This window comes from Gavialis gangeticus, unplaced genomic scaffold (assembly GCF_001723915.1).
Source record: "Gavialis gangeticus isolate Ggan-Ray unplaced genomic scaffold, GavGan_comp1, whole genome shotgun sequence".
Lineage (NCBI taxonomy): Eukaryota > Metazoa > Chordata > Crocodylia > Gavialidae > Gavialis > Gavialis gangeticus.
In genome coordinates, this window is record NW_017729034.1 from 72,772,916 (window position 1) to 72,787,996 (window position 15,081).

The window sequence follows — 15,081 nt, forward strand, 5'->3', positions numbered from 1 at the left end:
TGTGCGCACTTCTGGGGGAGGCATGGGGGGGCCAGATTTGTGCATGGGGTGAGGGCAGGGTGCCTTCTGTGGGCTCGGGGCCAGGGGCTGTGCTTGAGGCACGTAGCAGTGGTGGTACTAAGGGGGTGCTCTGGGGTGGGTTATGGCCACCCCACAATTTGCCATAGACACCCTGTAGTCCTCCATCCCAGCGCTGCCACTGCTTGCCTCGCTCCTACCTACAGAGTGCAGCCTGGCCTAGCCCCCACTCCGGGAAGAGGCCAGTGCTCCTGGCCCTTAGTCTGCAGCGGGGAGCCCACCTTTGCCCCATGCACAAATCCAGGGGGGCACATGCCCCCCACGCCTCCCTCAGGGGTGTAGACAGTGACAGGGAGCCACCCCCCCCAGGGGTCCCAACCCCCTACATCTCCTAGACAAGCCGCCTGCAGCTCTGCCTCATGCCCTGTCCCTGCCCCCACCCCATTCCCTCCTTCATCATGGGAGCCTTGATCTGCCTCTGTCCATACCCCTTCCCTCCATCCCTTCCCCCTCACAGACTTCCAGTAGGATACTTCTCTCCAAGTTGCCAGGCTGCATATCAACTCGGTATTGGCTGATATGGCTGGTTAATAATCGGCCATTGGTATTGGCCAAAAGAATCTTTATCGGTGCACCCTAATTCTCTCTTTTTAGTATGCCACTCGCATCTTGAGAAATTGTCTGTAAAACCACAGACTTTTTAATAAGTGCATACTGTATTTTTATAAATAAACATGCTGTTAATTAGCTGAGGCTTACAGTTTGATAGTTATCTTTATCAGTCCATGCTTCCATCTAATTTATTGTTGTTCCTTTTGCATAGTGTAATCAGAAAAGTAGCTCTGTAAAAATTGATAGTGTGAGGTTCCATTCTCAGTGATTTCCAGCAATTATACAGGAGAGCACCACGAATACCAGAATTGTGAAGCCATCTGACAATTACTCCCTTCAGGGCTTTGCACTACTTCCTTCACCTACCTGCCTGTAATACAATAATAATATTCTGCCACAAAGAGGTGTTAGGAGCATCATTGACTGGCAGAAATCATCCCTGATATCACCCCAGCACTAAAAATAATCTCTGATGTTCCACTGAAGTCAGCTTTGTGTCATTTGTTTATAAAGCACTTACACGATTTTTAAGAAGTGCTCCAATTTGAAACTCAAAAAGTGGTTTCTGTTCCTTCCTGTTCTACAAATGCAGCCTCAGATCTTTAAAATCTGGGTATCTTTTAGGCTATTTCAAGTAATTGCTTCTGCAATCAGAACTTGGTAGATCCTTCTATCAATAATGTAAGAGTCAAATAGAATCCAGCTCATTCTCCACTAGCCTTGTTGGCTGTGATGTGCTAACAGTAGCAAAACTTATTTTTGTCGTTGTAAATAATCAGCTGTGAAGAGGCACACTAGTAGCAAATATTTTCAGAAAGAAGTCATTTTACACAGTTTCCTAAACATAACTCTGTATTTTCCTTTTCTTTTCCTTCAAAGTAACTGTCAGGTTTCAATGGATTGCTAGCCTTGATTTGTTGTTTGGGAACCAGTTGCTGGATTTTGAATGCATTAATTTTCCTTTATTTGCTTTTTGTATCTAATTTAGACATGGCTGGCTTCAGACTGCCCTGCCCTAAGAATTGTGTCTGTGGAGTATGACACCCATGTGAGCGACTGGAAAGCAAAATGCCCTGTTGAGGCACACAGGTAACAAATGGAGCGCATATAATTTGGGGAGAAGGGGAGAAGCTATGAAAGTGATGCTATGAAAGGGGAGAAGCTATGAAAGCTATGGGATCATCCAGTCAGGAGTGGTCTTATTTGTTTTCAAACTCCACATAGTTGACAACATATTATCTAGATATAATATGTGGGGGGGAGAATTAAAGAGGAGGGGGTGTTCCATTAACTTAAACAGTCCTCCAGAAGTACTGTGGAAGACTGTGTTCTACTTAGACTATCTGCCGACTGAAAATAGGAATACAATTTTTTTCAAGAGCTGTAAATCCCTGGAAAGAGATCACTATGGTGAATAAAATACATAGCAGCTTTGGACATAAAGTAGAAAATACCACATCCTACTGTAATGTAGGTATGTACTCCTGCCAGAAGTATTTCTGACCACGAGCATTGAGAATCTCTGGCATACACCTTATTTGGAACATCACCTCCAATTTGACTGCTTGTTTTCTAAAAGAAAAAAAAATCTTAACACAGACTCAGGCTAAGGATTCTGGTGGACTGAAAGTTAACTTGAATCTGGAGGGGATCTGGGATAGAAGTTCAGTAAACCAATTTAAACTAAAACAGTTCATTCTGATACTAGATCCATCCAGGTTTATCTTAAAACAGTTTTGGCCACTTTTAAAGTAGTTTATGTGTACTGAACTTGTTATGTTGCAGATTTTGAACTGGTTTCCAATCAGTTTTACTGGTTTATGTCTAACTTTTGTCCCTAGCCTCAAAATTTCTTTTCTTTCTATAGAGATGACTGGGCTCTGGATCAGGTCCTTGTCCTAATCCTTTAAGCCAGTTATGTATGTACAGAACTTTAAGTAGGTGCACAGTTCCATATCCTTAGCTGGGAGTGCTTGGGTGTTTTTATAGATAAACATCTGTATAAGTGTTTATTTGTGTTTATGTTTCTGAAGTTTTTATGTTCAGGAAAGTGTTTGCAGGATCAGAGCTTAAGGGAGAATTTTGCTTTACATACATCATGGAAAAAAATTCAGCCCATTGTGTAAGAAGTTAGGGAAGTAAGTAAAAGGAAATAAAATGTCTATTTGTGTAGTAATTTCTGTTGCTTTGATAAAATGCAGCAAACTGAGTTCAGAAAGATCACTAGAGTATGCAGTATTTGAATATTTAACAGCTCCATGTGAATGTTAAAAAACAAAAGGGATGAAAGGGGTTGCTAAAGTGTATCAACAGTCAAAACCTAGCCCTTCCATTACCCTTCATAGCTATGCTAGCTGACTTTTTAAAAAAGAATTTACAAAGCTGTCATAGAAGTGTTGTGGACTCATAGGACAATATTTCGAGTCCCCATAGAGTTGTTAATTCCCAAATGCCCTTTTGAATTTGCTTTTCAAAAAGATCCAGTCCCCACAGCAATCTTAAAGCTTTGTGTTCAGCTAAAAAGGCATATTTGGGTATCCTTTCATGTGTGCTGTACCAATGTGAACTTTACTGTCCATGCTGAGAATTGATGGGATAGGACTTTTTAAATGTAGCTGTAATTTAGATCTTTGTGCACAGCAGCATCTCCAGTATCCTGATGTTACCATTGCTTATTTAATACTCCAAACTCTCACCTTATCTTGTCTTCTGTGTTTAACCTGCCTCTACTGTAAGGAAAATGGATGTTATGCTGTAAAGTACAGTACTGGGAATTGGAAAACACAGGTTTTTTTCCTGCTTTGTCACAGTCTTGTTAATATTAAGCAAGTAGTTCACCATTTCTGTACCTCAGTTTATCCATGTTTAAAATGGAGTTGATGCTTTGGCATTCTTGTAAAGTATTATTCTTTGAAAAGGACAAAGTATCATTTATTTTATTTTTTTTAATAACTCTAGGTAAATTATGCAGAGGGCCTGGACAGACCAACATTTACACTGTTTTAATGTGGGGGGGGATTTACATTTTATCTGCTCTGTTTTATCTGTTTGCTCCTGTCCTTCAGTGAATGAAGCTAAACCATAGTAACTTACCCAACTGTTTAATTCTAGAACACGCTGCCCAAGTTTGGTTTCTTCTTAGGTGAGTTAGAAGTAGAGAAACAAAACAGAGCAGATTCAGCTGAAATGTAGTAAATCATTCCTTTAAAACAGTGTAATTGTTTATCTGTTCACACCTTGACTGACTTTTGTCATTGCATTGCCCCAAACTTCATGCACACTTAGCAAAGTATTACCTTGTCTCACATTTATGTATATTTTCCTTCTAGAGAGGGTAGCATTTCTTATGCTCTGTCACTTTCATAAAGTGAATAAGGAATTATTTTTATTATTATAAAGTGAACAAAAATGTTTGAAGTCCTAACACCTAACAAGACGTTTACCGCTAAACTAAAGCTGAAAGAAAATTTTTGTAAGGCAAAATCAAAATGTAGTTATTGCTAGAAAATTATCTCAGTTCCAGTTCCTTGGAAACAGTCCTGCATGGTTTTCATTGTACAGTACTCAATTCCCAGTGAGGATGATGGCAGTTGAGTGAGGCCAGTAGCTGACATAAGTTGTGCCTAACTCCCTTTATCACAGTACTGATGCACTGAAACTTCATTCCAGTCTGAAGTTGCCCTTTATTATGTTCACTTTCCTCCTGCTTATACTATATTTATACTTCCATCCTATTTTTCTGCAGGAAATCTATTGCTTATAGAAGCAATGAGCTTATCAAAAAGCTTAGAGCTGCTGGTATTGGAGAAAGACCTTTGGTATGGGTGTCCCATAGCATGGGAGGTAAGTACATTGGCATAGATCAGCTATTTATTATCCATGATTATTTTTTAAAATGAGCAGTTAAATTAGTCAGATAGCCACATTTGAAACAAGTTTGGTTGCCCTAGATCAGGTGTGGCAAGGCCTTGTGGGCTGTGTGAGTGGCATGGAGCCAGTCTACAGGCCAAATTGGACCCAGAGACCATCCTCCACATGTTTGATCCATACATGTCCTGGAGTGGATACTGCATGTAGCGTGGTCCTGCTCCAGCTTCTCCAGAGCTCCCCACTCCAGGATGTGCTGCTGGATCTAGCATGGAGCTGATACAGTCTGGAGTGGGCAGCACATGGGGCTATCTAGCATGCCCCATGTACTGCCTATGGGTCAACTTTGACAGCTGAATGAGAGGGCTCTGTGGGCCAGATTCAGCCTATGGGATGCATTTTTGACACCCCTGCCCTAGATATTTGCAACTGCTCATTTGAAAATGGAGAACTGAGCTGATATTTTCGTAATGTCTTATACTGCATAACGCACACACTTCATTAATGAGCTCTGGTGTTTACTTGTATTGGTTAACAGCACAAATAATCGCCAAACAATTTAGCTGAAACGATAAATTAATCATGAAATTGAGAACTGACAGGCAAATTCCCCTTGTATCAGTTTTATAACATGTCTCTAGTGCCATTTAAAGCTCAGTGAGTAAGTCTGGAGTACAGGATTGACACAATATATTGACATTTTACTTTTTCTGCTTTCTTACAGCTTGCTGCATATTCTTACAGACTTTACAAACTAGAAAGCTAATTAACTGAGGCAGGAATATTGTTGCCTGCCTCATATTTAATATATGTTCATTATTCTAACAGTGATTTACTTCCCTGCATGAGTGAATTTCTTTTGTTGCTAGGTCTTCTAGTCAAAAAGATGCTGGTAGATGCTTCCAAGAACCCAGAAATGGATAAAATTGTAAACAATACCCGAGGCATTATATTTTATAGTGTACCTCATCATGGGTCTCGACTGGCTGAATACTCAATAAATGCTAGATACCTTCTCTTTCCTTCTGCAGAGGTTAAGGAACTCAGTAAAGGTATGTTTACTTTCTTAACTCTTACCAGCAGCATGACATGTTGCTGATTTTTGTTATCTCTGAAAGTTCATAGATAAAAACAGCAACATCTCTTCTTATCTTTAGGACTGTCTGTTACATGGATTAAACATCTGCTGCATCTGATTGGGGGAAGGGAGAACTAAGGTCAAATTTACAGAAGAGTAGGCTAAACTGTTTAGACATGTAACGGTGGAGTATGTTACTCCTGTGTAGTATACCTCACCAAGATGAAGGAACTAGTTGAGAATCTGAGTGTGGAAGGTAACTTAGGTGACAGAGATGGCAAAATGAATCTTGAGGGGGGAAAAAAAGGAGGGAGAACAGAAGAATAAAGGCAGTGGACTTCAAGAAATCAGACTTCAGTAAACTAAAATAATTGGTAGATAAGATTCCCTTGGAAACAGTGGTAAGTGAATGAAGAATTCACGAGCATTGTCAGTTTCTTAAGAGAATAATAATTAGGAGATATGCACAAGCTTTTCCAATGTGAAGGAAAGGTAGAAAAAGTAGGAAGAGACCAAGGTGGTTAAATCACAAGTTATTCAAGGACCTGGAACTCAAGGAGGAATTGAACAAAAACTAAAATCTAGGTCAAATTACTAAGTCTGAATATAAAGGGGTAAGGCCAAAATCAGAAAGGCCAAAGCAGGAAATAAGATACAAATAGCAGGAGACATGAAGAGAAACAAGAAAAGATTTTATATTTACATTGGTAGTAAGGAGAAGTACAAGGACAAATTGGTCAACTACACAATAAGGAAAAGATGCTAAGAACAGGTGATACCTAGAAAGCCAAAATGTTCAAGGTTTTTTTTCTTAAACCTTCACTTGAAAGGTTAACTGTAATCAGATGGTTAACACAATTAGCATCACTGAAGAGGGGTAAGAACTCAGACTAGTGTAGAATAGAGAATGTGGAATATGGCTGGAAAAGATAGGAAAAGGGCAAACTTAACCCCAACTTTTTAAAAGGAGGAAAAGAGAGAATCAAGGAGTTATAGATCGCTCAGTTCCATTCTGTTTAAAGATATGAGAATAACCAAACATTAAATCTATTGATAAATAGATAAATATCTAAAAGATAACAAGGGTATAAATAACAGCCAGATTGGATTTGTCATGTCAACTCAGTTTCTTTCTGTGGCAGGGTAACAGGTCTTGTGGATAGTGGAGAAACAGTAGATGTGATGCATCTGTCTCACATTTGTCTCTGTGACATCCTTTAAAGCAGTTTAGAAAATATAGTCTAACTCCAGATGGAAAAAAGGGAGAGGTTACTATGTGACTGGTCGACATATTCAAAGAGTAGATGTCAGTGTCTCACTTTCAATGGGAAGGATGTATCAAGTGGGGTTCATCTGGGCCTGGTACTAGTCGGTGTTTTCATTAGTGACTTGGATAATGAAATAAAGAGGACACTCATTAAATTTGCAGATGATACCAAGTCAAGAAAGGTTGCAGGCACTTGGAGAACAGGATTGGAATTCAAAATGAGCTTGACAAATTGTAGGGAGAAAAAAAAAATCCTTGAAGTAGATGGAATGAAATTCAATATGGACAAGTGCAAAGTATGACAGTTAGGTAGAAATAAGTGACTGCACAAATAAATGCCAGTCATTCTCAACTGTGTTAGGCAGCAGTTCTCCAGAAAAAGATCTCAGTGTTGTAGTGCCACACAAAGTATATGAGGTACTGTGCTTGCAGTGGGTCATACTTATGCAAAAAAGGACAACATCATGCTAGGATATATAAACAGTAGGCTCATATGTAAGATACATGAAACAGTTCTTCCATTCTCACACTAAGGACTTGGGTGGACTACTGTTTCTAGTTTTGTCATGGAGTGTCATAACAGCCTTAAAATATATGAAAGGTTGCTGCAAAGAGGAAAGTTATGAATGACTCACTATGTTCACTAGCAATAAGACAAGAAGTAAATTAAATTTAATTTAAAAAGTGAGATTTAGGTTAAGTGGTACGGAAAAAAATTCTAATTAAGCACTGGAATCATTAGGGAGTTGGGGAATGTCCATCGCTGGAAGAAGAATATAAAGATCTGTTAGGAATGATTTGGGCAGGAACTTTCCTTAGGACAAAGGCACAAACCAGATTAACCTCCTGAGGTCCCTTCCTGTCCTATTCTGATGATTCTCTGATACTTTATCTGCTATGGAAGTGTAGGATCAAATGATAGAGTTGCATAAGCCAGTTTCCTGTTAAATTGAACACAGGGTCTTACAACAGATGTGCTGCTCTTTTTATTTGAGGTTATAATTTTGCCAAAAATTATTCCTTACATGATTAGTGTAGATAAGTTTCAGTTCTGAGACTGAGTTCACACATACTGCGATATTTATTTTCCATTTTTCTTCAGACTCTCCTGCCCTTAAAGAACTGAATGATGACTTTCTCTCATTTGCCAAGGATAAAAAGTTTCCAGTGTTGAGTTTTGCAGAAACTTTACCTACACACATAGGGAGCATGATAAAACTACACGTGGTACCAGTGGAATCAGCAAGTATGTCAAATAACTATTTGCTGTTTTGTGTTTTGCTGTAGGGAAGGATGCTATCATAGTAGTAGTTGGAAAGATATTTAATAGGATATTATGTGAAAAGTTGTTGATGGTGGCTTTTCCAAAGTTTTCACAAGTTTTTTAACTTGGTTACATTCCTGTATCTATACATGTGTGCCCCTCCTGTTGAAGTCGAAGGGAATTATGCATGTATCTGAAGGCATCTCTCTTACATTTTTCACATTTGAACAGTGCATACTTACTAAAGGAAAACAGGCCTTGCTCTTATATTTCTCATCTGTTCTTCTGATTAAAGCTCCTACAGCCTAATATGGACATGTGAATATTTTCACTAGCCAACAGAAAAGCCCAGCTGTAGCCACCCTAAAAACAGGAAAGAAAATTGGCAAATACTGACCAAAGTAATTGTACACAAATATATTTTTCTACCTGTTCTACATCCGCGTCCTTCGTCAGTCAGAAGATGTATGCTGAAGCAGTTGTGTGTTGAAAATTAATTCATAATCCTGAAATCTTGACTTGCATATTTTTGCTGGTGTGTGAAAAGGCAAAAAATGCAGGGTTTGTGTATATATAAACCCTCTATATAATTTATGATCAGCATATAGAACTTGTTGTAGTCCAGAGTTGGAGATTTCAAATGTTACTTCATGGCTTGGGGGTTTCCCATACACGATTGACTTGCCTAGTGAGATTTTTTGCAAGGATTGATTCTTACCTGTTTACTTGCCAAAATATTATTGATATATATATTTTAAATGAAGCCTGAAAATTAGAGTGTTAAACCAGAAAAAAACAAAATACAGAAACAATCAGGGCATGAGGAGTTGTGTAGAGCAGGATGGCAAGAGTTGTATATATGATGCTAGCAGAGTGCTCTCCTTTTTTTGAAGTAGCACTTAGAAATTTCAGCACTCCTTACACTGTTCCCACACGTAGTGGTACTCAGTTTGTTCAGTGGTTATGCTGACAAGCAATGCTTGCTTTCTCACACACCCACTCTACCACTCTAGTGGCCTTTCATGTACAAGAAGAAGCTTCAGGCACAATGAAGAATTTCTCTGAAAATTCAAGCACTTGCAAATAGAATTAAATTGCCAACCTCAGCATGACCTAGAAGTGAGAGCTGTGAGGAAACCTATGTGTCTTAACTAGTTTCAGTGTAAATAAGGAATTGGAAATGGAGCACCATTTATAGGAGTTTATGCCATCATAGGGAACGTGCCTTTATGCTGTTTTGAATATTTAAGTGTAAATCACCCTAGTTTTAATCTTCATATCAAAATATTTTTATAAAGATTTTATTTGATTATGGTAAAGTTGAACAAGTTTGACAATTGGTGAAGCCTTCCACATTCCATTAGATACTTTTGAAATGCAGATACTGGGTGCATCTATATGCTCATTTAATGTGCTTTAGTTAATGAGCATTAAATATAGTACCTCCGGGCATTTATACACATACCCTTCTGTCCTGCAATGTGCTGAGATCCACTGCTTCGGAGCAGACTTGATTAATTAAGTCTGCTCTGCACACGAGCTGATGTGAACTGTGCTGCGCCGAGTGCAGTTGTATAAAAAGTGAAATGTGTGTCAGTGTGCAGAAAATGGCAGTGGTGCACTTTTGAACCAAAACATCTTTTTATGTGTTTTAGTTCAAAAGCACGCTACACCATTTTCACAGCACTGATGCGTATTTTGCCACTTTTACAACTGCAAGCAATGAAAAGCATCCAGTGCTGCAAAGTGCCAGGCGCTGTGACGCTTGTGTGTGTAAAAATGCCCTCCATCATGAGGAACTAGAAGAAGGTTCATCAGTCTATTTTCATGTGCATTAGCTAAAGAGCACAGTTTTTGTGACATTTTAACGCCCATTAAAATGGGCATTAAATCACATGTGTAGACACACCCACTGTGGGTTACATCCTGGGCTGCTTTGAAACCAATGGTGAAACTCCCATTCACTTCAGTACAGCCCTGATTACATTGTAAAGTGGGTACTGCTAACTGGCTCAGTAGAGAAGCAGAAGTTGTGATCCTTCAGCAGGTCCTAGCAATAGTGTTTGCCTACACAGATCCTTGATCCCTTTGAAGTCATACTTGGTTAATATGGCAGCATGTTTAAAATGTTTTTGGTCCATTAAAAACATAACCTATTCTCAGGAAAAATAATTAAACAACAGAGAAGAGCTGACTGCTTCTGGAAAAGCAACCACTAGTGCAAGAGGTTTTTTTTTTAAATCTAGATGCTCTCTTTTGTTGAACTCTGAGTGTTTTTTCTTTTTCTTGGTCCAGATTTAGGTATAGGAGATCTAATTCCAGTGGCTGTCAATCATCTAAACATTTGTAAGCCAAAGAAGAAGGATGCTTTCCTGTACCAGCGGACTTTAAAGTTCATTCAGGATGCACTTGCAAGAGAACTTGGAAGCTAATTCTTTGCCATGTGTGCACACATAGCAAAATCTTTTCTCTGAAACTTCTGAGAAGCTGAGAATTGCAAAGACATTATATTATTAATAAAATATGATCTCAGTGTGGCTTTCAGCATATCTGCATAGGTCTGCACTACTTATGGCTGAAATTTGTTCCAAATAAATGTGCACCAATCCACAGTCCTGTAAGTCTGGCATTAAAAGGTGAGAATCAGCTTTGATTCATTTTGCTTGTCAACATGCCTCTATATAATTTTATATAATTGTTTGGCCAGCGGAGGATGGAGATACAGTGGAAGAGGAAGTTTCAAGTATTTTGTAGCTATTTCTGTGGAACATGATTTGGTGAGCTGTGAAGGATGTATCTTCCCAGCTGGAGAGGTTGTTATGAGGGTCCTGGCTCTTTTGACTGAAATAACTATACTTCCTGGATAAAAATCCTGTACAGAGAATCAAAAACAGTTAACCCAGAAGATGATTATTGGGTTGGCAAACAAGCAGCTATCTTGAAGTACACATCTTCTGTTCATGGTTAGGTATTAAAACAAAATGTAGAGGGAATATCCCTGATTGCTTGATTCAGAATATTTTTTAAACTTTCTTTTTTAATAAATCCCACTTATCAAATAACAGATTTAACATTTATAGCTGCATCCAATTGCCTAAATTATGTAAATTATATGTAATTATATGTAAAGACAGATATTTATTTTCCCTCAACTGTGTTCCCTTAAGTCAATGTCCACAGGAGCCTTGTGTTCTTCAAGATAGTATTTTGATTGATAACCAGTTACAATATGGTTGTTCTACTTGCCTTTTTGTTTCATGGGCTGAGAAGTGTTAGCAAGTCCAGTACTGTTTCCTGCCTGAGGAGGAGATATCATCACCTAATCTGATCTTTGGCATGGTATCCTGTGGGAAGGAGACAATGGGAGCTTAATCTAGTTTTGTTTAAAAAAAAAAAAAAAAAAAAAAGTCTTGCACAGTTCTATTTTAATCATATCCGCTGTTGAACTTCTAGATAATAGAAAAATTGACCTAATGTGAGACTGTTTTATTTCAGCTTAGTTTGTGTTGGCTGGGTCAAGGGGAGGCCTTTTGCTCTTTCAAATAAAAGATCTAGGATAGGAGATGCACGTGTTAACTTCTGGCTGCCTAATTTAGGGACGCTGAGAAAGCAGTGTACTTAATCCCTGGAGGCATTGGCTCGGATGTTCAGTAGGGAGCTTTTTAGCTGATTTAAAGAATAGTGCTGGAAAAGCTCTATTGGAGCAAGACATTTATGCAGTCCTTGACAAGATGGTAGCTATGACAGGAGACTTTGTGGAGGAGGGAGAGCATATCAGTAAGGCAGGAAAAAATACGGACATTCCCAGAGCTCTAATCAGAAACACTGAGGACTTCAAAGCAAAATATTTTGCACTTGTGGAGGCCTGTGTGAAGTTATTTACTTCATGTAGAAAACCAGCAGCATTGTCTTGTATATATTGTGTGGACTGTTTTTGCCCTGAGTGTTTTGGATCAATGTCATGATGACACAGTTAATATCACTGATGAGAAATAAATGTAATTAAGAACAAGACTGCCAGTATTCAGCCACCTATCTTTAAGCCATAAAAGAATCCAAACAAAATTAAGAGCAGCCTGGCTATGGCCTTGATTTAACAAAGCTGTGTTGAAGTTTGCAGCCACAGATCTTCCACTAACCCTTCTGATCTTCAGCCTCTCCCAAACCAAACACCTGAGTAGGCTGCAGGCTTCTAGGCAGCCCTTTGCTAACGGAATCCTTGGCTGATGTTGGTAAGGGAACCACCAGAGACTGTTTAGGGAATCACTTAATAGCTCTCTTTTGTGGGACGAATCTTCCTGATCATACAGTTACGATGGTAAAAAGCCACAAAATCAAAACAAGTTGAAATGCACCTCAGAAGTCCCATGGGAGCTTAGTATAAAAATTCTGTCTGCTGAAACCACCTTTGACATTCCCATATTAGAACATCCTGATCTAGGAGGACACAGAGCTGGGAAGAGCAGTTTCTGAAGCTTAGCCTCAGCCAGCCAGACTTGCACTGTCAGGTTCAGGATCCAGAGCAGCACAGAAGGCCTGGCACCATTTTTGACCTGAAGCCCTATGTGTTTTCAGGGGAGCATTTCAGACTGAAACAGGCCCAAAACAATGTTTAAAGAAACATATTCTGCTGATGCTGTCTCTTAAACTTCAGAATATAAATACAGTAGAGTTCTTATTTGTTAAGAACAGACCTGGGCCATATGGAATTAGTTTGGATACCCAAGATTTGGACAGACTTGAGAACTGAACATTGTAAAACATGTGGAGTATAACATTATCCATTTCTGAGAAGTAAACTTTTTTAGCTAAGAGGGATTCGGATCAATGAGATTCTATGGTAATGCTTTGTACGGTAAATCCTTTTGTATTGGCTATTGTAACTGGAATTCTTGAAGAACTCTCATTTTTCTATAACTGCTGAATGAATAAATATATAACCTTTTAACTTAATAATAGGCTTGAGTTATTCAGTAATGTTGTATTTGGGAGATGGTAATAACATGTTTTTTTAAAGAAAGTAATTTACTATATATATAGTGAAAATATGTATTAAATAAATTGCAAGTGACCTGCTGAGTGGGAACATTTGTTTGCTAAATTTTGATAAGTGTCTTGTGTTCAGTAATTAGCTGTTTTATTATTATTGCCCTTTGTTTGTGGTGTATAAGGTGAGAACAGGAGTGCTAAGAGCTCCAAAGGCATAAAGGTGTGGAACTCGACCAAATCTTAAATGTTTTGGAAAGCTGTATTATTTTCCAATGTCAGTTTTGGACTGGGTTTTGATTTTGTCAGGACTAGTGGAGCTGCTCTGTATTAAATCCAGTCTTGTGCTTCTCTTCTCTCACCCTCTTACCAACTAAGAATTTAAAAACATAAGTGGACTGGGTCAGGCCAGTGGTCCATCTAGCCTGGTATCCTGTTTTTGACAGTGGCAGGAGTACATGCTGTACGGGGAAAGCACCAAACTGGGTCTCTCTAGAATAATCTATTCCTTACTCAGTACTCTACCAGGCATCCACCATTTTTGGTTTAGAGATGCCAGAGGAAGTATCCCCAACTGTTCTATTCAACAGCCATTTATAGATCTATCATCCATGCATTTATTCAGTTGCTTTTTGAACCTGGCTGTGCTGTCTGCATCCACCACCTCCTGCAGCAATGAATTCTACAAGTTAACTATATGTTACATAAAAAAATTCTTTAAACTTGTCACTTAGTCATTTCAGTGTGTGCCCAATAATTGTAGTATTCTGGGACTTGGTGAACAACTGTTCCCTATTCATTTGGTCCACACCTGTCATTCTAAAGGCCTCTGTCATATCCCCCCTCAACCACCTTCTTTCCAAACTGAAGAGTAAGAAACTGTGCTTTACTGTTAACTTTAGAAGTGGCCACTGTATTTCATGCCAATCTAAAATAGTGACTTATTTTTTCTGAGCTGCACAGGACTCAAACTTGGCCTTTACCCAAAACACCTGCACTTTTCCGCCGGTGGGAATTCAGCAGATGTGTGGCTAGTTGACAGATGCTTTTTGCCTGCTTGCTGACTGCTGGACAATCTCTTCCCTATTTACAACTTTGGCACTTACTTACAAAAATACTTTATTTTAATGCAGTTTTGAATTTCTTCTCTGAATGGGGCTTTTAAGCATGTTTGCAGGTCTCCTCCTGAGACTGCAATTTGGGTAGTTTATCTAGCTTAAATGGAACTGTCAATATGCTTGTTTTATGGCTTTATGATTCTTTATGTCATTTAGTTTATAATTTCATAGTTACCACAGCATTCACAAAATGTCAGCAGGGAATCCTGTACATTAGAGGAAGAAGTATTCAACTCAGCCTATGTGCTGACTTGGCCATTTGTTGATCCCTGGGTTGCAACTTGGAATTAGTTCTCATTGTTGACCTAACATGCACAGTAAATAGCTGTAGTACTACATGTAAGAATTCCAGTTGTGCTAGCCCGTAGTTATGTTAAACTATAGTAAGTTATGGTGCTGAAAAGCAGTAGGAGAGAAAAGGGCCTCCTGACCACTGGGTGACCCAGTAAGAAAGATAAAAAAAAAAACTAAAATGGAATAACGGGCAAAAAGACACTGAAGGGAATATGAAAACAGTAGATACAAATGTAAAAGTTAGTACTTACTAATGAGAGTGCAGGTTTAATTATTATAGAATCATAGAAGTAGGGTCGGAAGGGACCTTGTAGGTCTTCAAATCCAACCCCCTGCCTGGGCAGGAGAAAAACTGGACTCAAGTGAGTCCAGCCAGGTAGGCATCAAGCCTCTTCTTAAAGACCCCCAGGGTAGGAGCCAGCACCACTTCCCTTGGAAGTTGGTTCCAGCTCCTAGCTGCCCTAACTGTGAAGTAGTTCTTGCGGACGTCTAATCTAAACCTACTCTCCAATAATTTGTGTCCATTATTCCTTGTTATGCCAGGGGGCGCTAGGGGAAACAGTGTCTCCCCCAAACC

At 39.0% G+C, this 15,081-nt stretch overlaps 1 protein-coding gene across 2 annotated transcripts in view; it reads left to right on the plus strand.

Moving 5' to 3' along the window:
* The window catches only part of SERAC1 (serine active site containing 1), an 85,574-nt gene that overhangs the window by 56,632 nt on the left and 13,861 nt on the right, over window positions 1–15,081 (plus strand). Inside the window, exons 14-18 of one of the 2 annotated variants that reach the window (XR_002099412.1) lie at window positions 1,619–1,719; window positions 4,376–4,473; window positions 5,367–5,549; window positions 7,945–8,088; window positions 10,402–10,830. Coding sequence is in view for 1 of the 2 variants with exons in the window: in XM_019527182.1 (XP_019382727.1) it covers window positions 1,619–1,719; window positions 4,376–4,473; window positions 5,367–5,549; window positions 7,945–8,088; window positions 10,402–10,538 (663 nt within the window). In the remaining variant the exon portion in view is untranslated. Of the gene's footprint in view, window positions 1–1,618; window positions 1,720–4,375; window positions 4,474–5,366; window positions 5,550–7,944; window positions 8,089–10,401; window positions 13,186–15,081 lie in introns of those variants that run through there. The other variant, XM_019527182.1, reaches the window with a different exon arrangement.